Source organism: Euprymna scolopes, chromosome 31, assembly GCF_053919585.1.
Source record: "Euprymna scolopes isolate OS-2025 chromosome 31, ASM5391958v1, whole genome shotgun sequence".
NCBI lineage: Eukaryota > Metazoa > Mollusca > Cephalopoda > Sepiida > Sepiolidae > Euprymna > Euprymna scolopes.
In genome coordinates this window covers 53312084-53338831 of record NC_136512.1, presented here as the reverse complement: position 1 = coordinate 53338831, position 26748 = coordinate 53312084, and the positions used below count along the sequence as shown (strand labels likewise).

The window sequence follows — 26748 nt, the reverse complement described above, 5'->3', positions numbered from 1 at the left end:
CACTACAAGCGATAATAACTACGAATAATATAAAAATTACTTAACACTTCTACCCGATCATGGCTGATAGAATAAGAACAATTTACCTTCCCGAATTAAATAAAGTTCGGTTCGAAATTCTGAATAGGTTCTTGAATTCAACACAAAGATTCTCAAGTTAAAAAAAGATGTACCAGAAAAAAGTTGGAGGTTATATCGGCCGAAACATTGAGAATTCAAAAACCAAGATTAAGATAGCAATCTTAATAATTGAAATAATTAAAATTGTGTCAATAAGTGTTTTTATTAATGCAGATAATTAGATTCGAGATTTTCATTAAGGAAGTCACGAATTAATCAGTTAAAGTAATTATTTTTAAAAATCTTACCGTCACGTTTCATGAACTCTATCATTTCGATCCAGTCATCAACATTCGCACGTGACAGAGAGAAGAAAGTGTAGCTCTTGTCGGAGTCATCAAGTGTCAGTTTTATGTTGGCTGTAAACAGCATTTCGCTCTTCTCCTGTGAATAAAAAAAAAAAAAAAAAATAGCCATAATTTTTTATCCGACCATGAAAATTAAAGAATTAATGATAAGCAACATGGAACACGCTGTATATATCTACATTAGTCCATAGTCGGAACTATAAACACAGTCAAGACACATATTGACACGTATTCGTATCAGTCACACTCGACTGACTCGCGTACATCTGTTTGCAAACTCGGTGTAACCATTATAATCAAGGGCTAACAATAAAACGTTAACTAATAAAATACAAAAATTATGCAGATATTCGCGGCAGCAAGTATTGCAAAGTAACAAACATAAAATTTATTGGAGAATATAGTTCTTTCCAAAATAATTAATTATACCGAAATTTCAAACTAACATCAAATCAAAATCATAGCAAAATTTAAAAATCATAGCAAAATTTCAAAATCATACCGAAATTTCAAAATCATACTGAAATTTCAAAATCATACTGAAATTTCAAAATCATACTGAAATTTAAAAATTATACTTAAATATGAAAATCATACCGAAATTTTAAAATCATAATGTAATTTAAAAATCATACCGAAATTTAAAAATTATACCGAAATCTAAAAAACATATCGAAATTTAAAAATCATGCTTAAATTTAAAAATCATACTGAAATTTAAAAATAATGCCAAAATTTAAAAATCATACCGAAATTTAAAAATCATACTGAAATTTAAAAATAATACCAAAATTTTAAAATCATTCTGAAATCTAAAAATTATACCGAAATCTAAAAATCATATCGAAATTTAAAAATAATACCAAAATTTTAAAATCATACCGAAATCTAAAAATCATACCGAAATTAAAAAATCACACCGAAATCATACGAAATTTTAAAAATCATTCTGAAATTTAAAATTACATAAGAGCACTCACACTTTCTGAATTTTCAAATCTCACACCCTCAAAACACTTTCACAAAATAAACTTTATAAAAAATTTCTAATTAGGAAAAAAAAAATGGCACAAAAGAAAAGTGTTTGACCTGAGATGAAATGGTTAAAAAGTCGTTAAACACTTGCTAACATACAAAACATGCATACATAATGAAGAAAACTAAAGTAACATATATAAAAACATTATTGGAAAATATAGCCTTTTCTCGAATCATAGTTTTTTTTAACTACAATTCCATAATCCCTTATGGAATTTACGATACTCCTTTTCACCAACACCGCAATAAACACAGACAAAACTTCAACCGTCTTTCCTCAAGTCATCCTTTTCAAAGCTTGTAATCCTTTATTTTCATTATCCATTGTACAGTAGATAACATTTTATCCTCCTTTATATTTTATACTATTGACCCCATGATCAAAGATTATTTCACATCACAGTCTCATGCCCAGATGTTTCAACATTGCGTTCCTCCTACAGTCTTTGCATTGCTACCGATGCACCTTCATTGCCCTAATGTTCGCTGTTTACATCTCCACTGTTTGCATGGATCACAACACCTTAAATCTAAAATATACTGCAGCATCCCATCGATGTTCAAATTGGCAGAGGATTGCAATCCAGTAATTATTCCTCTTTCTCATTTGTTAGACATGATGCATTTGGTGGCTTCATTAAAAACTCTTCTGTTGGATTCTCGCTGGCTTTTTTTCATCGATTTCTGGGGTGCTTCCATTCATAATTAAAAAATCGATCTGTGCGGCACTGTTCGATCTTAGTACCAGAATGTGGTCTCTTTTCCTTCCTCTCTCAGTTATTACTTTCACTATCTTATGATGTCACTTCACCATTCAATTTTCAGCTTTGTGGCAAAATTTAGTAACAGCATCTGTGCCACGCTCTAGTAACAGCGTCCTCTTTTTCTACATTAGTTAAAATCTTCTGTATTACTTTGTCAGTTCTGCACTCAACTCTGCCCTGTCAGTCTACTCCACCGGCGCTTCTTATTGAAGTAAAAGTCTAGTCGAAATCTTTAATTTCAATAGTAGTGAATATATGTTCCACTATGTGTTCCTTAGTGATTCGAAGACGTCCTAAATTTGGCATATCGTTTAGGTTTAAGATGCATAAGTGATTAATGAATAGACTGTATTTTTAATTCCAATAAACAATGAAAAACGTATACCTAATTTAAATAAATAATGAAAAAGCTCGAACATTTTTACTTAACCAATAAAGAATTTGTTCTTGTTTTCTTAATTTTATTTTGTAATAAAGATTTTTTCCTAATTTAATTATAAATTGTCGTTTTTGAAAATTTAAATAAATAAATTACAGTTATCGTCATGCAAAATTGTACAATTTTTTGTACCATTCTGAATCACTTACATTTTGGTAAATCCGCTTTTTCAAACGATTAATTCTCCACTTATTCAATGTCTGAAATTTAAGATTATTATAAAAGATTATTGAATTTTAAAACGATGAAAATTTACTGGGAAATTTTCAGAAACAAAATATTTTCTTAATAAGAATTATGAAAACACATTTAAGTTATTTTGTAACATTTTGTGATGAAAATCAAATAAGATGTCGTCTGCTGTTGTTGTACGTCATTAAGATGATTAAGATGATATTAAAATAGCCACCTTTCATTTAACTGTGATGTGAATGCACACAATATGGAAACGTGCAATCACTTTTGAACAAAAACAAAACAAATTTAAACACCTGTTTTAGCAACACAAATGCCTTTGTAAAACGCAAATTATATTATTTGAACTATTCACATAAACGACATATGTATAAGATACTGTTGTATACTATACTAGTAGGGAGACCCGACGTTGTCAGGGACTGAATGAGGGTCAACGAATGTCCCACATTTCCAATACTTTTGTCATCAAAATTGGTGAAATTTATCATTAAAAAAAAAAAATCAAATCGCTTGATTGTCTGCTGTAGTGCACCGGGAGAAAGCTGCACATGTCTCGTCGTAGTGACAGTCCGCAATACATTATTGTCTACATTGTACTGTAGAGAACCTACTGCTGATTTTATAAAATTATTTTTATATATAATGGTTTGAAATAAAGTTTAAAATATAAAAGTAAAGTATCATAGTTCAATTGTGCTCTAAACAGAAACATTCATTTCAAATCCGCCTTTGCTTTTATCAAAGAACCTGGTGGTTTTATACGCCGGCTCCTTCTGATTGTCTTGGTATAAAACTTCTAAAATGCACTTGGGATGTTAGGATGTTAATTTTCGTTAAAATCGGACTGTTCTTTCTTTGATAGGATTTTTTCAATAATTGATTTTGGATACTTCTCGAACGCATTCCAATACTCTAAAAACACTCCTATACACATGCAGTACATATGTGTGAAATAAAGAAAAGTCGACCCAGTCGTTTTGGAATCCATAGAGAACAAACTCACACATACAGACGCACGCACGTGCGCGCGCGCACACACACACACAGTTCCTTTTATATATAACTAGGGGGGGGGGGTTACCCGGCGTTGCCCGCGTGTTTGGAGGTGTGTGTGGTCGGGCGTGGTGGGGGTTGTTAATGAAAACCTAAGAATAAGCGAAGTAAAAAAAGAAAACAGAAAAACGAACGTTAAAACTTATCTGAAAAATAATGGTGGGGGGGGGGTATTCAAAACTTAAGAATAAGCGAAGTAAAAAAAAACACACAAAAAAACCTAACGTAAGGCAAACGAACGATGTTAAATGTAAAAATCTGAAAAACAAAAACAAAAAAGAAAACAGAAAAACGAACGTTAAAACTTCTGAAAAATAAAAACCAAAAATAAAAAACACGTGAAAAATGGCTTAAGTAAGCCTGTTTCAATATTAAAATTTAAAAAATCGGTGGGTACCCGGGTGTTTTTGGGTGTGTGTGGTCGGTCGGGGTGGGGGATGTTAATGAAAACCTAAGAATAAGCGAAGTAAAAAAAAAAAAAAACAGAAAAACGAACGTTACGTGAAAAATGGCTTAAATAACCCTGCTTCAATATTAAAATTTAAAAAATCGAAAAAAAAAGAAAGCCATCTCATACCACGATTCGAACCCTCTAACCAACTGAGTTAAGACGATGTATATGAAATTGTGTCAGTTCTTCAAATATTTAAACTAAATCAGGTTATGACGTCGTTTGATGCATGCGTAGAATCGATCTCGTCATGAGAGGACGGTTTTTGCTGACCCCCCACGTAGAAAGGTGTTGATTTCAGGGTGAAAAAATTAACGTTTTTGGCCAAATTTTTCGATATTTGTCGGGCGAAGAATGGGGCTTTCATATGAGACCAAGTTTGTCAATTTTGGTGCAGTCTGTCGAAAGTTTTTAGCAGACACACAAACATACACACATACATACATACATTTTCGCTTTTATATATATAGATGTTATATGTTATATGTGATGTTTAGTGAATGTAATCCAATACTACATGCTTCATGCTTGGGTTATTGGTTACTAAATCAGTTTCTTTCACTTGGCTTGTCTCAGATTTGGCTGGTAATATATATATATATATATATATATATATATATATATATATATATATATATAAAGTTAAGAAAATATGTCATTCTTTAACTCTACTCACGTATTGAGCACTGCTGAAGTTAATACTGACAATCGATACATAAAATATTTTATGAAGTTAAAATTTTTTTATGTGGATACATGAAATAATTACATTATAAAATAATGTAAAAATTTCCTCTATTTGATTGACCGGTATAGTTTCAGAAACAGAAGCTGCATAAAGCTTAATGTAATGCACATGTTGTTTCTTCGTCTATTCAAAGTATATTTTTATTTACAATCAAATTTTTACTTTTTATTTTTAATCGGAGCATTCTATGATATATAGTCGAAGGATATATCTTCCCGTTAGTTCTCTGACCATTACTCGAATTATTGGGTTGAAGTAATTTTTTGATATAAATAATTTTTAATACATCGCTTGGTTTTTATGGTTTAAAATTCTGTATAGGTTTCAAAATTGGACATAAATATTCCCAAGTCCGAACATCTGCGCCTGAAGAAGGTTGAGAATTATATTGGCACCAAAACGTTGTTAAAATAACTGAAATGAAAATGGTAGCCCGTATAATAATCCAAATAATACAAACTCTATTATAGATTGGTAGACATCACCAACATTGTGCAGGAATGAAAGAGAACCACTGTATATTCCTGATCCCAGCGTATAACCAATAGTACTATTTTTATGTTTTTTAACATTTCTATAAATGTTTTTTTTGCCGCTGTTTATGGACGAAATACATACCATTATATTATTGTCCTCCCCTCTCCAAGACATACTTATAATATCACTATTGAATTCTTGATAAACTTCTTTGTTTTCATTAATTATATTAATTTCAAACAATTGTCATTGATCTGTAATGGGTTCTGTGATAGAGACCAGATTTATAGGTCACCTGAATGATGAATTGGTAGTAAGATGTTTGCTCATATCGCATTTAAATTTCTGCATGTTAGTAAGGTTGAGGAAACTGAACAAGAAGGGAATTCTAAAAACACACAGTTCAAGGTAAGGCGCTTAAGACTAGAAAATCTTCTGATATCTAGGGACCTCTACAGTAAAAGGGTGGGATTTTGCTGCTAGTCGGTTGGGTCGAGGGTATTTTTGTTGAAGGGATACAAGTGTAGTAACTTCATTAAAGCAGATTCCATGGTAGTGTTTGAAAAAAAAACCCAAACAAAACAAGCAAAAAGAAACAACACTGCAGCGATGTGACAGGCACTTGAGCTTCTGAAACAGCATGGGCTCTAGTAGTTTTGAAATCATTGTGTATATACTACTACTACTACTACTACTACTACTACTAATAATAATAATAATAATTATAATAATAAATAAAACCACTAATATAACACCCAAAATCTAAACAAAAAACAAGAAAATTTATTTAAATGCCCCAGGTCAAATCAGTTTTTATTACACAAAAAAGAACTGGTCAAAGAAAGGTAAAAGTCAGCTGAATTTTTGTTTGATAAAAGCACGGACATTGGCTAGTGAAAACATGAGCGAAAATAACAAAAAGATTGATTGGTTAGCAAACTTAACACTATATATATATATATATATATATATATATATATATATGTATGTATATATATATATATATATATATATATATATATATATATATATATATATATATATATATAGTAAGTTATAAAATGTATATGGGGATTAAGCTACACTGAATATTTCGCGTTTCATCCACTCTAGGACTCTTTAGGCTTATGCGCGAATTTTGTGGTTGTTTGTCGTTTTTATATGCGCATCTTCTATGGAGATTTTAGTATCCACCGCTCCCTTCCTATCATCCAATGAGCATGCATTTATCGGACAAAGGCTAAATAGAACACACACAAAGGAACAGGTAAACCAGAGGTTAAATAGGCCTTTGTCCGATAAATGCATGCTCATTGGCTGATAGGAAGGAAGCGGTGGATACTAGAAAGCTGATTGGCTAATTAAAATCTCAATAGAAGATGCGCATATAAAAACGACAAACAACCACAGAATTCGCGCATAAGCCTGAAGAATCCTAGAGTGGATGAAACGCGGAATATTCAGTGTAGCTTAATCGCCATATACATTTTATAACTTACTAACTAGCTCTACCTACGTATTGAGCACTTTTGAAGTAAATACTTAAAATTGACGCATAAATCTATACTTTCGTATATTAATTTTATGTGAGTAAATTAAGTAGTTATATATATATATATATATATATATATATATATATATATATATATATATATATATAAAACACCCTATGACATCAGTTTGTTGCATTAGCCAAACAAACCATTACGAGGATGAAACTTGGAATATTCTATGTAACTTAACTGTTAAAAAGTTAAAGCTCATTGACTTATAATTAATGATTTATGCGAAAATGATGATTGATTATAGTTAAATTTGTGTTCATTCTTGCATTAAATAATAATCCCTATTAATTCGTAACTGTACATCAACCAGATATCATATTTACTTCGCTACACCTTATAATAGCAAAGGCCCATACGAAATTTTAGTCGGACCAGTAGGTTCTGAAAACTTCTAGAGTAAATGTAATATTATGGTTACTAATCCATATTAATTCCTAACTGTTTATTATTATTATTATTATTATTATTATTATTATTATTATTATTATTATTATTATTATTATACATGAAACACTATTGATGATGAAGGTTGCTGAGAATGTGGTAGGACTTTTGGAGAACAAGTATGGCTCAATGGAAAACGGTGCTGCCAGCAAACAGAGAGGTGATGGGTCAGGTTGGCATTAAATGTGGAATATTCCAAGGAGATTCGTTATCGCCACTTCTTTTTGTAATGATAATGATGCCACTGAGCATCCTCTTGCAGAGAGAGAAACTGGGGTATAACTTTGGATCCGGTGACAGACGCTTCAATTATCGACTGTTTATGGATAGTTTGAAAATATTTGGTAGAAATGAAAAGGAAATGGCGAGGCTAGTAGAACTTTTGGGGACATACTCAGAAGACATTAGGATGGAGTTTGGGATTAGTAAATGCGTGGTGCTGGTGATGAAAAGAGGAGTAAAGGTTCATTCGAATGGAATAGTGCTTACAAATGGAGAAATCATGAAAGAAATAGAAGATACAGGGTATAAGTATTTGGGAGTGTTGGAGGGTGTAGGCATCATGAACAGAGAAATGAAGGAGAAAGTCAGGAAGGAGTATCTTAGAAGAGTGAAACTAATTGCAAAGTCAAAACTTTATGGAGGAAACCTAATGAAAGCAGTGAATGCATGGACAGTCAGTGTTTTGAGATACAGTGTGGGAATTTTAGAATGGTCTAACAAGGATTTGCATGCGATGGATATCAAAACAAAAGAAGTTTTAGCAATGTTTGGTATATTTCACAATCATAGCGTAGCAAGGTTGTATCAAAAGAGGAAAGACGGTGGGAGAGGATTGAAAAGTGTAAAAGATTCTGTTAGAACCGAGGAGATGTCGTTAAAGGAGCATGTAGTTAGAAGTGAGGAGTGGGTTCTTAAGGTTGTGGCCATTGAAGTGGGGGTATGTGAGACCAAGGCTGATTGTGTGAAACGTATGGGTAGAGAAAGGGCAGAGGAACTGGCTAGGAAGAAAATGCATGGAAGGTTCTTCCAGGATATAGCAGAAGTGGCTGATGAAAGATCATGGTAATAGCTTAGAGCTGGGTATCTTGATAAGAGTATTGAAGTTTTTGTTTGTGCAGCACAAGAGCAGACATTAGGAACACGATTGTTCAAAAAAGTGATTCTATGAGAGGAAGTTGCAGCAGGGTGTAGTGGACTGGCCCAGAGTGAATACTGCAAAAGTAGTTCTAGGAGAGGAAATTGCTGCAGAATGCCGGATTTGTGGTAAGACCTCAGAGTCAATTGCGCACTTTGCAGCAGGGTGTAGTGGACTGGCCCAGAGAGAGTACCGCAAAAGACACGATCGCATGGAACTCCGGATATATTGGGAGGTGTGTAAGAGGGTTTGGGTGAAGTGTGCTGGAAAATGGTTTGAGGAGGTGCCTGATGAAGTGAGAACAAGTGAGGATGGCAAGGTAGAGGTATGGTGGGACAAAAGTGTCATAACGACCAAGCAATTGGAACATAATCATCTGGATTTGGCTGTCATTGATAAAGTCTAAAAAAACTGGCAGATTGTAGACTTTTCAGTACCCTGGGACAGGAATGTGAGAGAAGGAGAATGAGAAATGGAGCAATTATGCTCCATTGGCCTTGGAGATAAGGCGTATACATGGGGTTAAAACACAAATAATTCCGCTAGGAGTAGTATGAAGTCATCTGGAAGGACAACTGAAAAAACTACAAATCCGCAATGTTTTATGTGGCCATCAGACCTCTGCTATTGTAGGTACCACCAACATCATTAGGAAAACCCTCGATCTTTGAAGCTCCTGGTTTGAAGCCGGGATTGAGGGAAATCCTCTGGAAATTAATCCCATCCCTTTCCAGAGAGACGTTGATAAACGAAATCAGACTTATTATTATTATAATATAATGGACGATAGAGCTTGTGACCGACTGAGTAATCTACTTGCATGGCTAATTTATATTTTTTTTATTATTTGAGAAATAATAACATTTTACAATGGAATTCAATTTTTACATACAACCATAAAACATGAAGACATGTATAGTTTCTTATTGTTAATAAGAAAGTATTGTTTCGGACGTTGTAGATTTATTAAAGAATTTTACCATCTTACCTGATTGGAATCAGAGATTCCAAGAAGTTTTTCTAAATCATTTTTTGCATCAGTCAGATTCTTTTTGGCAGCATTGCTGGCTTCAGTAAGTTGACTTTCAGTACTTTCTGGAATCAAAGAATATTATTGCAATTATTGTTACAATATTTCTTTTATGAATTCATTCAAATAATAATTTTGCATTTGATAATTAGCGTTTTTGTATGTAAAATTAAAAACAGTTATGCAATAATATTTCTATTATCATTTTACCTCTTCTTTAGGAAATTAGGCACAAGGTCAAATGTGGTTTTGAAAAGCCAGCACACTAGGTGAAGTGCATTCTGGCCGACAAAGCATGCTTCAGCAGTACTGTCAATATTAACAATAAATTCAGTCCTTCTGGAAAAGAGAAGGTAAAGCCTCTAAGTATAGACCTCCTAGAATTGAACAGAATCATACTTCAGCATGACAGAAGCAAGGACACTGTTGGACTGATTGTCGAAGACGTATCGTTGACTGATATGAACTGTTGATCACCTTTCGACGTATATATTCCACTGGTAATAAAGTTGTAATACAAAATTACAACATACCAACAGAGTCAATATGTTTATTCTTGGCAATTTTCTAGGTGCCTGTTTTCTTTCTAAAACAAACACAAAACTAGAAAATATACGCCCCCTCCCCCCAAAAAAACAAACGTTTGAGGTTATTGGACCAGAAGATAAACCAACACAATGGTATTTAGAGAAAGAGATTTGGAGCTCCTAAAAGGGTTTCGATTTCCAATTTCATATGGAAACTTTTAGCATAATGGTGGCTATTAATGGATCAGGTTCAATCTTTGGTTGAGTCATACCAAAGATTAAAAACGAATGTACTTGATACCTTCTTGTTAAAAGTAATATAAAGTGAGAATCAAGGGTAACTGGAGCAATTTAAGGAAAAGAGTGTCGCCAATGGAAAGAGAGCCTTTGTTGGCATAGTAGCCAATGGAAAGGGAGCCTTTGGGTTCCCCCTGACTCTGATCAATGCATCTATTTTTTTAAATTTACCGATTAATTCCAATTCTGAAATCATGTCATAAAGTATACTTATGATATGATTTTGTTACTTTACAACATATTAAAGTCACCATTTATAGAGGTCAAGAACCACTCAAGGATAAGAGTTCTCAATTGAAAGACAATTAATATTATGATATTATTGAACATAATTAATAGGATGAAACTGATTTATTTGTTGACATTAGATTAAAAGATGACCATGCTATAATCTGCAGGGAAGCAGTTCCATGGTAATGTATCCCATAGATGGAAGTTCATGAAAACAGGTTTTTTTCATTGAAATTCTGCCTGATAATAGGCACACAAAGAAAGAAAAGGCAGATTTTTCTATTGTGATAGGAAAACGAGTTTTTGCTGTGAATATCTTAAAAGGAGATGCTACAGATTGGAAATTTGAGTGTGTGTGCAATGTTTTAATAAAAAATAAATAAAAAAAAAACTATTTTATATATATATATATATAAATATATACAATAGTTTATTCAATTTTTTTTTTTTTTTTTTTACATAGGCATCACCACATTATCAAGGCCCAGAGGACACTCAAGGATAAGGGTTAAAGAGTGTACAGTAGAAATTGGACAATATAGTAATCATTAGTAATGAAAATTTGGTAAATTTGATAACTTATATGGAACGGCTCATCAAGAACTTATTTATTTTAGACTTGAACACAACCATATTGTAGTCAGCCGGAAAGCAGGAAAACGGAAGACAATTCCACAGGCGTGCAGTTCTAAGAAAGAAGCTTTGTTCATGGAATCTACGTTTAGGTTTAGGCACAGATAAAGAGTGGGGGAAATTATTGATAGTGTTTACAGCTAGACGAGTGTTTTTTGTGAAAGTTTGACGAGGGGGGGGCCATAGATTGAAGCTCAGTCGAACACTTTCCATGAAAATAACGATACATCAGAGACAAACTCGCAACATCTCTTCTGTGAGATAGAGGTTGCAAGGAGGAGAAAAGGACATCTCCTACGAGGCTACGAAGTCTATTTTGAACTCTATCAAGGCAGGACAAGTCCTTTCTAGCAGCTCCTGCCCAGATGTGGCAACAGTATTCCATCCTTGGACGTACCTGGCTCTTATATAGATAGAGAATAGCATCAGCAGTGAGATATTTACCGGATCGATAGAAAGATCCCACCATTTTCCCAGTGGCCTTGGCAACAGATTTGATGTACGTGTTCCATTTAAGATCAGGAGTAATGGTCAAGCCCAGAAGCTTGTCAAAACTTGAGGCCTCCAGAAGACGAGAGCCATTCATTTCAATTGATGCCAAATGTGGATTAGAATGTTGATGATGTAAGGAGAGAAGCTTGGTTTTAGATGCATTAAAAGTAACCAGCCACTCCTTTCCCCATTGTACTACGTGCTCAAGATCAGAGGAGAGAGAATTGGAGAGAACTTGGTCGTTTACTGTCTTAGATGTGCTACCATAAATGGTAGTGTCGTCAGCATAAATGTCTACAAATGATGTAAGGATGTGATTTGGAAGATCATTAATGTAGATCAGGAAAAGATTTATATATATATATATATATATATATATATATATATATATATATATATATATATATATATATATATATATATATATATATATATATATATGTGAGTCTTTTATTGCCAGTCCTTGTTGCTGAGATTCTTTGTTAATTTTTCGCTGGTGTATGATTCTTCTTATTGTAGTAGCTGCATTCTATGATTGGCCATCGATCGTCTTGTCAATTTAACTGGAGGAATAAAACCTCTTTTCATGCAGGAAGAACATGAGGAGATATTATTTGAGAGTTTCTTAAAGGTTTTATTTTGAAGAGAATTGACTCACACTGAAGAGAAAGACTAAGGTTCACTTAGTTAATTATTTAGTTAACTTCTTAACTGAAATGAAAATGATGACATATGAACTCTTGGCGATATTCAAAATTATCTTTTCACAGCATTATCGGTTATATGTCTCGTACAAACTTTTATAGACAACTGATTTAAAACCTTTGTTTTCTTTCAGCACAAAAGGGTTACGTCATTCGTCATCTAAAATCATAGCTTTGTTTTGTCTAACTGATCTGATCTCTCTGATTAACCGCACATATTATCTATTCTTGATTCAATCCTGGGAATGGTTCTGTTTTGTAGATTTAGGTCATTATGACATGTACTTTATAATAGCTGACTTAATCGCTATTGGCATAGGGTCCCTAACATTTAACAAGCGTTCATAAATGTCACTTTATCATTGAGATATGACAAATGTCGAGTAGAATCAGGTAAACTGGTGGCATTTCAAATACATTTTAAGGCAATTTTGATTTACAGACATCATTCATAATTTTCTAGAAAATGACTCACATCTGAGAGTATCCTGTATCTTTATGAAGCCACAATTTGCCCATGCATCGAGTACTGCTGCCACATCTGGACTGGTGCATCTATCACTAGTCTCTCACTCTTAGATAAGTTTCCAAAAAACTCTCAAATCTAATAGGCCCTACACGATAAGCCAAGCTCCAACCTCTGTCCCATCACTGTAATAGTTTCTTCTCTCAAACTGCTAGACTTTGGAGTTCCTTCCTTGTTTGCTGCTTTCCTGACTGTACTAACCTGCAGAAGTTTAAATGTAATATAAACAGGCATTTCGCTGCTCAACTATGCACAGTCCCTTGTTAGACACAATCCAAAATAGTAACTTCTTAAGTTCCAAGCGACAATCCTTGTTTGGGGTGAATTTTTTTTTAAAAGTTTGGCGGAATAAAAAATAAGCATTAAGGGTTTTTTTTTTTTATGAGGGAGAAATTTCAAACACACTTTCATAATTAGGATAATATATTTCTTTAATTTCTTTCAATTATTATCAAACATTTTTGCTCAAATAAATGTATGATACTCCTAAAATACTGCTGCAACATCTTATGAGGATCTTTCCAAAGTACGTACTTGTCTTAACAGAATACAAACACAACTTCATAAACTGATGTGTGTGTGTGTGTGTGTGTGTGTGTGTGTGTGTGTGTGTGTGTGTGTGATATTTTCTGTCTTCTACAACACCTTTCTCACAGAAGAATGTTGCTAGTCTTTCTGTACTTTATCTTTATTTCCATGGAAAATGCTCGACTAAGTTTCATTCTAGATCCATCCTTATAAGACATTCACAACAAGAACTCGTCTTATTACCATAACTGCAAAAAACTTTCATTTCTTCATTCATGTGCCTAACACCAAACGGAATTTCCATGAACAGAATTCCTTTCCTGGAACCTCCCATCCATGGAGCACATACCAGGTTTGCTATTAGACAGACGACAATATGGCCATCTTCAAATTCAATGTCACCAAATACTTGTCAAAAACGTTCTCATAAGTAATCAAACTTTGTTTATTCCAAAATTCATTTTCAACCCTCTCATGTTTCAACTGACAATCTATTCATCTCATTAACCATTATTCTTGAGTTGTTTTTAGTCTTGTGTGGTGACTCGTTACTAATAAAAATGACATAAATATTTATGTGAATTGCATCCATTTTGAATCCTCTCACAATATTTTTCGTTATTCAGATATTCATGTGCATTGTATGAATAACCATGGAAAGATTGGTATCTTCCTTCAGTCTTGACAGACTGTGAATACCCTCTGCAAAGGTGCTTGCATGTGGAATTTTTGTGGCAAGAGTTCTGCAATTTCCAACCACACCTCTCCTGAGTCAGCGTTGTTAAATACCAGTCGCAAGTGGAGGTTCAGGATGACTGGAAACAATGCCGAGATACGTGGAAAGCGTATAGAGCACCGAAAATTCCCAAATGATAACCCATCTGGTACTAACCAGGCTCAACGTCGCTTAACTTCGGTGATCTGACAAGAACCGGTGTGTCAACGTGATTATACTGTTTTTTTTTGTTTTTTTTTTGTTTTTTTTACACGGTGGTCACCACTTATCAAGGCCCGGAAGCCACTCAGGGATAAGGGTTATTGCAAGTACAGTACGTTAGTGTGGAGATTTAATGAAGTGTTCACTTAAGGGGGCGGTTCATCAGGAATTTGTTTATGTTGGACTTGAAAACATCCAGGTTGTAGTCAGGTGGGAAGCAGGCAGATGGAACAGAGTTCCACAGTTCTAAGAAAGAAGCTTTGTTCATGGAATCTACGTTTTGATTTAAGCACAGATAAAGAGTGGGGAAAATTTTTGACAGTGGATTCAGCTAGATGGGTGTTTGCCATGAAAGATTGGCAAGGAGGGACCAGAGATCGGAGTCCAGATGAGCACCCGCCATGGAAATAACGATAAAACAAAGATAGGCTCGCAATGTCTCTTCTGTGGGAAAGAGGTTGCAGGGAAGAGAAAAGGGCATCCCCCACTAAGCCACGAAGTCTATTTTGTACTATGGCAGCAGTATTCCATCCTTGGACATACTTGGCTTTTATTGTATTTTACTGTATATTGGATTCTCCTGGAAGAGATGTCGCTCGTCTTTCTGTACTTTATAGCATAGAAAAATTAAAAAAACGTCAGGTGTACGTCTTAGAATGGGAGAGAGAAAGAGACGCCCGATAATATTTATTATCCTTTTAGCGAATGCTAGCCAGACATGATATCCCTCTCCTAAGAAAGACAGTGCAACTTCTTACCTGATACTTGCCAAGTCAGTGATTCGAAAAGAATTATGTCTTTGATGGTATATTTAAGAAATCTGTAAATATGAAAATAAGTTTTTCAGCAAGGGTTTTCTTAATCAATGTCTTTATCAACTTTGAATTTCGTTTAAAACCCGACACAAAATAATCATAGAAAATAAATAAAATTAAAATAATAAATGAATTATTTTAAGTTGTTAAATCATGTGAAAAGAATTACGTATTTGAATACTTTTTAAATTAACCTTAAATATTATTATTTTGATATTTTAGCTATGATTATCATCCAGCAGAAATCGTTAATTGACAGCCAACAAACAATCAAAGATTATATTATGTTATAATCAGCAAACACAACGAAAATTAGTACTTGGAATAGTGGCAGTACGCAACTTGGTTGATCTATCCACTTAGTCACCCATATAAAACTCATGGTACTGAAGTTCACTTTCTTGACAAGATATAACGCCATAGTCAGCTCTGTTGACACACTTTTGAAATTAGACGTTTGCAACATATTTTCCCACCAGAACAAATAAGCCTGTCTTTCATCATATCCACATATAGGAAGTATTGGCACGTGTGCATATTTGGTGCATTACTGCTAAATATAAATCAATCTTGTGATATTTTATCAGTAATTTCTTTGTTCTTTTAGGTCTACTTTTTAAAATTTTTTTTTTTATTACATTTTCACCCCAAACAAGGCACATTGCCACTTTGGTGTAGGGGGCTACTATCAGGGGAAACATCTACTGGGGTACTATGTAGGGATTAGGGCAGCGAGATGTTGGTTCACGTTGCACTTGAACTTATGCATGTCAGTACAGTTGGGGAAGCAGTGACCCGGAATGGAATTCCAAAGTCTAGCAGTTCTGGGGAAGAAACTACTGGAGTAGAAGGATCTTTTACATCTAGGGATCTCTACAGTGTGGGGGTGGGATTTTGCAGCTTGTCGGGTCTGTCGAGGGTGTTCACGTCGTGGGGGCACAAGTGCTTGCAGTTCTTCAGAGCATTCACCATTATAATACTTGTAGAACAGGCAGAGGGATGCAACGTTTCGACGATGGGACAGAGGCTGAAGTTTTGATGCCAGTTTAGGGCCTATCAGATTTGCGACTCTCTTTTGAACCCTGTCAAGGAGCGAGAGACTAGTAGCCGATGCACCGGCCCAAATATGACAGCAATACTCCATACATGGGCGAATAGTGGCCTTATAGAGGTACAGGATACTTTCGGGTGTTAAAAGTTTTCTAGTACAGTAGAGAGAGCCCACCTTCCTTGCAGCGGCCCTGGCAATGCCCTCGATGTAACTGTTCCAACTCATGTTTCCAGTGAACGTTAGGCCAAGGAGCTTGAGAGACGTACTCTCAGATAAAGAGTCATTGGCCATTGCTATAGGTGGTAGAGAAGGTTTCTTGTAATTATTGAATGAAACCAGTTTTGTCTTGGTGGCATTGAACGTTACCATCCATTTTTGTCCCCATTCCACTACTGATTGGAGGTCATCCTCTAGTGTTTCTGCCATTACTTTAGATATATGTTCGTTTGTTTTCCTGTCGTGCCTGCTATAGAGTGTGGTGTCATCAGCATATATCCCCATCTCAGAGGCAATCTTGTCGGGGAGGTCATTTATGAATATCAGGAACAGCAGAGGTCCCAGGATAGATCCTTGGGGCACTCCCGCATTTATATCATATTGTTTAAATGTACGACCGTCGAGGACAACCTGGATTTTTCTCTTATCTAAGAAGGATTTAATTACATTAAGTATTCTACCAGTGATACCGTAAGATCTAATCTTCCTGAGGAGACCCTCATGCCATACCCTGTCAAAAGCCTTAGATATATCTAGAGCTACCGCTCTTCCCTCTCCCGCTTTGTCCAGTGAATGGTATATGCGTTCAGAGATTACAGTGAGGATATCTGCCGTGGAACGGGCTTGCCTAAATCCATATTGACGGTCGGTCAGAAGTTTAGCATCTGTAAGGTGCTGGACTAGAGCATGGTTAATTAAGGTCTCAAATATTTTGGCAAAAAGTGGGAGGAGGCTAATAGGGCGATAATTTAATGGGTCAGTTCTTTCGCCAGAATTCTTGAATACTGGTACTACAGAAGCAGTTTTCCAACAGCTCGGAAAGCAAGATTCATTAAGGCATTTGTTGTAGAGTTTGGAGAGAACTGGAGCTACTTCGGCTGAGCACTTTTTTAATAGCACAGCTGGGATGAGGTCGGGTCCACATGCTTTGGAAGTGTCAAGGTTTTTTATGATAGCATACACCTGAGCAGGGGTGATTTTCAGGTCGTCTAGCGTGGCGTCTGTCCGCATAGGAAATTGAGGTAGGGGGTGGTTTAGAGGGTCCAGTGTGGAGTTTGAGGCAAACCAACTAGCAAGCATGTTAGCCTTCTCGGTTGCTGAGCAAAGAACCTCGTGATTGTTAGTTAGTGGGGGAATTGTTGATTGCCCATTATTTACTACACTGTTGTAGATTTTCCAGAAGTCACGAGTTCCTAGTTTTTGTGCTTCGATGCGTTTTTTCGTGGTTTCCGTAAATTCCCTCTTAGCTGTCGCTATTTCTTTCTTAACGTTACTTCTAGCTTCTATGTACTTCTGTCTGTTTGAACTGGACTTATGTCGATTAAACCTGCGGAATGCCTTTGAGCAATGGCAGTTGCGCAAGTCGAAGTAAACCATTAGGGAGAGTGGGGCTTGCTATAGAATTTCCGCATGGGAACATGCGCTTCGATTGCAGTTTTGAACCATTCAGTGGTCTCGGTTGCACACTGTTCAGCAGGAAGAGAAAAAATATTTCCCCATGGGGCGTCTCTGATAAGATCTCTGATAGCTTCCCAGTCAGCCTTTTTATAATATCTCGTTGTTTTGAGCACTGGCTCTTCAGTTTTGGGTCTAGAGTTTAGGGCGATTTCAACCATTATCACCGCATGATCAGCGTTCCCAAGTGGGCTGACGGCTTTCGTTACACAATCATCAGGAACTGTGGTCAAAAACAGATCTAATAGTGATGCGTGTTGTTCTTCCTGATCAGGGAAGCGGGTTGGAAAAGTAACAATTTGCACTAGGGAGTGAGATACAGAGAAGCTATGAGTTGCGCTGCCTGCTGCATCTGTGTAAGTAGAGAATCCAAGCCAGTTTTTGTGATGGACATTAAAGTTGCCAAATACATGTACTTGGGCGCTAGTGTCGAAGGAGAGTGCTGTGTCTATGCTGTCAGATACTTTGTTTATTATGGTGCAGTCTTGGGTCGAGGGAGAGCGGTAGAGAAAGTAAAAGTAGCTAATGTTGTGTTGCATGATTAGTCTAAAGCACATAAAGGCTTGATCATCCGTTTCTAGGTTTGTTTCTCTAGTCAAGGGAAGGGTATTACGAATGTAAACTCCAAGTCCGTGCATATGTCTGTCAGAGTCCTTACGGCAGAGTGGGAGATATCCAGGCATGTTAAAGTAGTTAGAGGGGATGGAGGAGTGTAGGTTAGTCTCACTTAGTGCTAAGATATCCGGGGTATTTGTTAGGCGAAATGCTTCAACATCAGCTAAATTAGTTCTAAGCCCACGGATATTTGTGAATGCAAGCCTCAAGGGAGGAGGCAAGTTGGATTTGTTTGACCCTAAGCCTGGTTTAAGCTTATTTTTAGATTGTACTGTCATCATGTTTTTTTTAACGAGTTTCAGTTGGGTTAGGGGAAGCCGAACAGAAGGTTATGCAGAATATCACACATGCATCACAAGTAGACCATCAGCTGACCCTCCATCAACTAGGACTGTGGCCTCAGGAAAGCCCACCGGGGATGAGTGCAGGGTCCCTTTCCATGCGCGCCATGGCACTGCAAACATCCCGATATTATTCAACTGTTGATGGAGCAGCCGCTCTAAGCGCTACCAAAGAGTTAGGGCTCCTGTACTACCAGTCGGAAACAGCAGCCAGTAACTGTCAATCCGGTACCCTCAACCCATCGGAGGGAGGTCAACCCAATCTAATTGCTCAGGCATATGTGGTACTCAAGCATTCTCAAGTGCCTAGCTTTAGGGGTGGGGTGTGTCGGGAGTGGGGAAACGGCGTTCATTGCCCTAGATAAGAAACAAGATCTACCACTGGGTGTTTCTGTCGAATCACTGTGATAGTATCTCTGCGCCTGACTAATAGGCAAAGAAGGAGTATGGAAGCCGGGCGATAGGCAGGACCTATCTACTCCTTAAGCATTTTAGGTTTGCAAACCGGTAATTTGATTGAGTCACCAGCTCTAGGAAGGTTGTCATCCAAGACTGAAGAGGCCTCCCTCCTCTTTGGTTTGGTTTCAGAGTTTTCCTTCTAGACGGATGATCTGAAAAGATCTACTGGGTCCGTCACCACTGAGAGGGTTTGCTCCACGCCTGGATTCTAATCCAGGTATTTCTGCGACCCCGCGTGGTTAGTTAATGTTATTGGGTTAGTTTGTAGAGGTTATATCTGCTAAAATAGTTACACTCCTCAAAGTGGATTAGGGATATTGTTATTTCATTGTTACTGGATAAAGGGGTTGAGTAGAGCTCATGCAGTGTAAGCAACTATGATTGTAAGGAGGCTTGTTAGGAGGAGATAATGGGGGTTGAGGCTTTCTCTTTTGTATATATATATTTTTTTATTTTTTCCTTTTATTTTTATTTATTTATTTATTTTTTTTATTCATGTGAGCTTGGGTCTAGTATAATATTAGAGTGTGAGTAGGTGTTAAGAATTGAACTACGAGTTGTGCCCAAGCTATATTTTAGATGATAGCAGGGCATGAGATGCGAGTGCAAATATAGTACGGGTAAAAACAGTATGTTTTGAGTCATGTGTAATTTGGTAAATAGATATATGGGCTGGTTTTATATGAGTAGAAACTGATATATTTTGTAATATAGTGTTTTGTGTTGGAACCGATCTTTATTGGCCTCAGCACAAAATGCTAAAAGTTTTAGTGAAAATAGTTTTAAAAAAGAAGTAGAAACGAAATAATAAATGTTGTAGAAAGCTAGGATAGAACAAGAAAAATTTAGTCAACTAAAATTAAAAACACGAAATGGTGTATGTGACATTTAGACAAGGTCACTGGTCAGACTCTACACGAAGAGGAGTAGAGGAAAGATAGCTCATCAGGATAAGATATATAACGAAACAAAATGGAATACACGGTAGTAAGGTTAAACCGGTTCCCTCGAAGGAGGAAGTTTCATGGGAATATTAAATTTACAAGCGGTCTCCAATCACATGTGCATCTCGGTCAGAGGAGATGACGATGCTAATTTTTTTTCAGTTCTCGCAGAGAAGTTTTAACGTCCACCTACATGCAACAGCTGATATTCCAAAATAGTCACCCATCTGGTACTGATCAAGGTCAACATTTCTTGACTTTGGTGACCTAATGAGAACCAGTGTGTCAACGTGATTAGGCCATATATAAACAAGATACATATATTTATAAGACTAAGATGAAAATTAATATATTTCAGCATTAAAGATAGAAAAAATGGAACAATATAACCTGGATCAGCTAACGAGAGGAAAAAATTGAAAGAGAAAGGCTTCATATTGAATGGCTTGGATGTTCAATTCTGGTTGATAAGAAAAATTAAACAAACCACCGTGGGAGAAATAGAGTATGAAAATTTAATATTCTTTTTCTTGGAGAAAGTATCATACTCCTACCCCTCAATGCATGTAGGGTAGCAGCAGGAGATGGTGAGAGATAGGACTTAGACGAAGTGGGAGATAAGAAGAGTTTGCTGAATCTCATTAGGATAGAGAAGTAGAAAAAGATCATTTGATGTGATATTTGTTTTGATCCCAACTAGATAACAATATGACTTTTTAAAACTGAGTTCATAATAATATACGCTTAAATACGTATATTGTACATTTAAAAACACTGAAAATGTTTTTATTAATTCTATTTCTACTTAGGGCTGATAATTTTTTCCCAAGGTATTAAAATATGATATAAAAATAATATCGTAATTTTTTTCATTTGATATCAATTATTCATGAGATATCATAATGGCTTTTATAAAGCACATTTGAGTGTGTGCATTTGATTTACTTGAACTGAGAATCAATTTTGACAATCGATTAAAAAAAACATAAAGAAATCTTTGATACTTATGCAGAATACAAACCATGCTATTTTTTAGACCGGATTTTCAAGTTAAATTCAATCTTTGTGGTATCTAAGTTGAAAGTATAGAATAGTTAAAAAAAAAAAGTCCCCCATTCTCCTCATGTGTAGAATTGATTTCTAAATAATAATGTTATTATTTCAGCATGGTTAGTATTCTGCATACGTACCAAATCTTTTTTTCACGTTATTATATCTTACAAGACACTTACCCGTATGGCATTTTTAATTTTGTGATAATTAAGCAAGATGGGAATAGGAAGAGATAACGCAATTTGCGAACATTCTTGATCATCTGAACCATGTAACCAGATTTCAAAATATAGAAGGCGAAGTTTTCTCCAGGTTCCTCAAATACAAATGAAAATCAAATATAAACTGTTAAGTTCTTTAAGCATTATCTTCATCCCATAAAACATCCCATATATATATATATATATATATATATATATATATATATATATATATATATATATATATATATATATATATATATATATATATATATATATATATATATATATATATATATTCTCCTGATCAAAAATTTAAGACCACTTGAAAATCTTTAAAAAGAAACCTTTTTTTAAGAACAGATTTTAAACGCCTCTCACTTAAGGTTACCAATATTACAACTTAAAAGCCACTTTTTATCTTTTAATCTTTGTGAAAAAAAACAAACAAAAAAAAAGTTTATTTCTTTATTATTGAAATAGTAATAAAAAAAAACAAATTTAGTCACAGTCACAACTTTCAGTCGAGAGTTTTTTTTGGAAAATTAAATTTTACAAGTGACCTTTTTCTTTAAAATTTGAATTTTGTAACACAATTACAATGGAACATTAGAAAAGCTTTGTAAAAAGGATCATTATTATCGTCTATTACTTGTTTTTTGTTTGTTTTATTTTTTAAATTAAACTTGAAACTGTCGAAGTTGTTTTCACTAATTAAACTCTGAACGACTGAGAATTACTTTTTCCAATACGATGTGCCAAACATTGTTTCAGTCTTTTAGAGTTGTATTTGACATACATAAAATCGTTTTTAATTTTTAATTGTGCATAATTAGTAAAATCAAGGCAAGATTAATCTAAAAGTAAACTTGTTTAATTTTTTACAAAGATTTTTAATGAAAAAAAACCCCGAAAAAGTGGCACATAGAATTGGATAAAAATAATTGTTTCAGTTTTTAAGGAGTTAATTATGTAAATAATCTATTTATTATTTGCCTTAAGAGAGAAATTTTTTTCAAAAATAATTTGCTTTTCGTAAATACTTTTTATATGAAACTAAAAATATTTTTGCCAAAACAATAACCTCTCGACTGAAACTTGTGAGTAAACTCATTTTATTGTTTATTTTAAAAATACCACAACAGATTTGTACAATATTTTGCACTGATAAACTCTGTAGTTCGTTCGCATTGAAATTGCTTTAATAGCAAAACAGCAGCAAGAGCAAATAATCGTACATTATTTAGTTGTACAATTTTAGTAAACCCCCTTATGTCCGAGCAAAATCCGGCACAACTTAATGTCCGATTCGACTCCTACTGTTCTAAGCAAATTTACTCGTTGTTTCTATATGGCAAACAGTAGGAGGAGTTAGTCGTACATTGATCAGGCGTAATTTTGGACATACATTTTTAGTAAAACCCAGACCAGGGGGTATAAATTCTACGAAATTGTATGAAAAGTGTATGAAAACATTCAACAACCAAATTTAATAAGTTCTACCTCTACTGGTTTTAATGACTTCAAAAATTCTTTGGGACATGCTAGAAATAAGCGTTTCCATTAGGATGTGCGGCGATGTTGCTTCAGCTTCTGAAGATGGCTCCACAAAGTTCATTTTTTGTTGAATATTGTTTGCCATTTCGATAAACATCTCTTGTCATTTATGCCCAAACATTTTCAATTGGGTTCAAGTTCAGTGAACATGCAGAATGTCTCAAGAAATGGACCCCATTTTCCTGCAGAAAGGTCAAGGTCCGTCATGCAGCAAGAATTGCAGCATTATCCTGCTGGAATAACCATCCATCCCCACACAAACGATAGCCCTCCATCATCAACGATGCTTTTTGTAGCATGCTAATAACATAATTAACCGCTATCTGACGACCCTGCACCACCTGGAGCTCCATCGTCCCTCTGTAAAAAAAGGCACCCCACACCATTATGATGTGTGGAGAAAATTTCAGGAGGCATATTTTTGTTATGCCAATATTGTTGAAAGCCATCAGGACCATCTAGAGTGAATTTTTTCTCATCAGAAAACAGCACTTTCTTCCACTTCTCAACGTTCCATGCAAACGTGATCTTTAATAATCTTCGCACTCACCTTCATCGAACCTTAATTTCTTTAGATTTTTATCTGGGCGATTAGTTTTAATCATCCCAAACAAGGCACATTGCCACTGAGATCTCAGGGGTGACTGTAAATCTAGGGCCAGACTTCTAGGGGCACCCTAAGTAAATAGTTGTGAAGCGAAACTTTTGTTCACATTACATTTAAATTTCTGCATGTTGGTACATTCAGGGAAACCAGAAGAAAATTCCAATGGTTAGCATTTTGAAGAAAGAAGCTTTCGGCATCCGAGATTTTCAGCAATGAAAGGATGAAATTTAGTTGATTATCAAGTTGGTTGGAGGCACTATAGCAGCAAGTTCATTGGAGCATATTCCATTGTGGTGATGAGACAGAGTTGGAGCTTGGTGGACAGTGTGGGACCTATTAGATTATAATCTCACTTTTGAACCCTACCTAAAAGGGAGAGACTAGTGGTTAGTGCATCATAAAGCTAATATCTCTAAAAACAATCCCAAAACTAGAAACTTGAAGAGGGCCATCAATACCTAAATCCGGGCATATCATATCCAGATGTGCATATTAATTAGTGAATGGCAGCAAAACAAATTCAACATTCATGTCTAAAACTTGGGTGACAAGTCACACAATGGCTGAAATTTATTTGTACCATAATATGGTTGAATTGCAGAAACGATTGGGAATTTTATTAATTAATCTATGGGTGGCATTTTGGGGTAGTCACCCTATGTTAATTTAAAAAAAAATTTAAACTGAATTTTATTTGCTTACCTGTGGTGTGAACCAGAAATTATCTAATAAAAATGCCATATTATTTAAAGCAGTTTTCATCTCATCGTAATCTGAATGATCTGTAGGTGTGTATTTCAAGATTTCCTAAAAAAGAAAAAAATAGGATGACTTGTACTGAAAATAAAAAAAAACAAAAATCCAATGGAAAAATAATGAATTTATACAATTTCGTGCGTGCATACCATTCAGTTTCTTGCTTTTGAAATTTCATTTAAAGTAAACAATTATGAGGCCTGTCTGAAAAATTAAGGGACTGGATGTACTGTGTGGACTATGAGCCAAAGAGGGAGTAACAGGTTCTATCACCATTGAACGTTCTTCCTTCAATTATTTACATACTTTTGTTTACACATCTTAGAGAGGTATTAACCCACTGCATGAAACCCTTAACAATCATATCGTTCTTAGATAGTATTTACTGGTGTCGTTCACAGGTTCCCTTGTACCCATTACTCAAATCACATTTTTGCAGCTAAAGCCTGTAATTAATCACTGAATGACCATCTATGTATGCAAGAAAACCTGTTAATGTGCACACGTAGTTAAAACACATTGTATGTTAGTGAGTCTCGATAAACAAATCTATCTAATCTTTATGGGTAATTGTAGTAACAAACATTGACAAATAGATGTTTCGACAAAGGGAATGTGGCAACATCAGGAAAGACCATCCCACATGAACCAGAGAAGACCATCCCACATGAACCAGAAAAGACCATCCCACATGAACCAGAGATCATTCTACATGAATCGGGGAAGACTATCCTACATGATAAGAATAGTATATCTATATTAGTAGCACACGTTTCATTGAATAGCCGAGGCAATTCTTGTTTGTTTTTCTTGTGATCCATCCAGACATGTCCCGGCTGTTCAACGAAACATGCATAAGAGAAAAAATGCTTCAAAAAATCGAAAAAGTGAAATGACGGTTCTGAGAAGAATTCTTAACCTGACTGATTGTTTACATCTCATTTTCATTACACTAATGCACCTGCTGATAACGCCCGGTGTATACGGTACTTCTTGACCGAGAAAAACAAAGGCGACTCTTTTGTTACGCTTTGTATATGACACAAGGTTGAGTATGCAACAGCAAAATGGCGATCTGCTGAGAGCATACACACCACAATGTCATATTAAAGCTGCAAATAGAACACTTGAACATCGCTTTTAATCATTTTTAAGTGAGACCGCTATTTCCGTGGTCTTAACTTTCCGTTTTCAAACTTATACAATGAATTATTTTTTATTTATTAATCGAATTGAAAGCAATAATACAATAGTATAAAATGAAATTTAAAAGCATCGTTATTAAAAATAATGTAAGAATGAAATTTAATCCCCATTTTAGTCTATTCGTAAACAAGTGAACCATTCTAAGTTTTCTTAATCGGTGTGAAACGAAAAGAATGACTTTGTGACCCTTCAAATTTTGAAAAGAATTTGAAAGCATTTAAGTTGTTGAATAGAAAGTTATTTAACATTCTTAGCAAATCTTTGTGCATTAAAATATTGGCAGTTTTTTTACATCTATTTTATATTGACTAATAATACTAACACATAATAATAATAATAATAATAATAATAATAATAATAATAATAATAATAATAATAATAATAATAATAATAATAATAATAATAATAATGATGAAAGTCAAATATATCAGAATGTGAACGGGGGGAAAAACACGAACAGAAAAACCGGACCCTACAGAAAAAATGCTAATGGAGCCAGATATGGGACGAACGACAAGACCATAATAAAAATGCTGAATGACTGAAAGACATGAAAGAAGAGTTACAGCAACTTGAAGAAAGGAAAGAGAATGGAATCAGTAAGGAAACCCTAAGACAACTATAGGAAAACTGGAAAACTGGAGAGCACCAGGTCACAGTGGAATACAAGCATACTGGTTTAAAAAATTCACAACACTACATGAAAGGCTCATTCAGAATCTGAAAAGATGTATTCATAAAACGGACGTGTCAAAATGGATGGTCAAAGGTAGAACCACCCTGGTGCAAAAAGATGCAGAAAAAGAACCATCTCTAGCAAGTACA

At 34.9% G+C, this 26748-nt stretch overlaps 1 protein-coding gene across 5 annotated transcripts in view; it reads right to left on the bottom strand.

Annotated features, from left to right (window-relative positions):
* Positions 1-26748, bottom strand: part of LOC145255744 (breakpoint cluster region protein-like) — a 182716-nt gene that overhangs the window by 115270 nt on the left and 40698 nt on the right. For all 5 annotated transcript variants that reach the window (XM_080114383.1, XM_080114385.1, XM_080114386.1 and 2 more), the window contains 6 exons: positions 24664-24768; positions 21777-21913; positions 15407-15468; positions 9732-9838; positions 2819-2869; positions 369-504 (listed from right to left, as the gene is read on the bottom strand). In XM_080114383.1, the coding sequence (XP_079970509.1) occupies positions 369-504; positions 2819-2869; positions 9732-9838; positions 15407-15468; positions 21777-21913; positions 24664-24768 (598 nt within the window). The remainder of the gene's footprint in view (positions 1-368; positions 505-2818; positions 2870-9731; positions 9839-15406; positions 15469-21776; positions 21914-24663; positions 24769-26748) is intronic.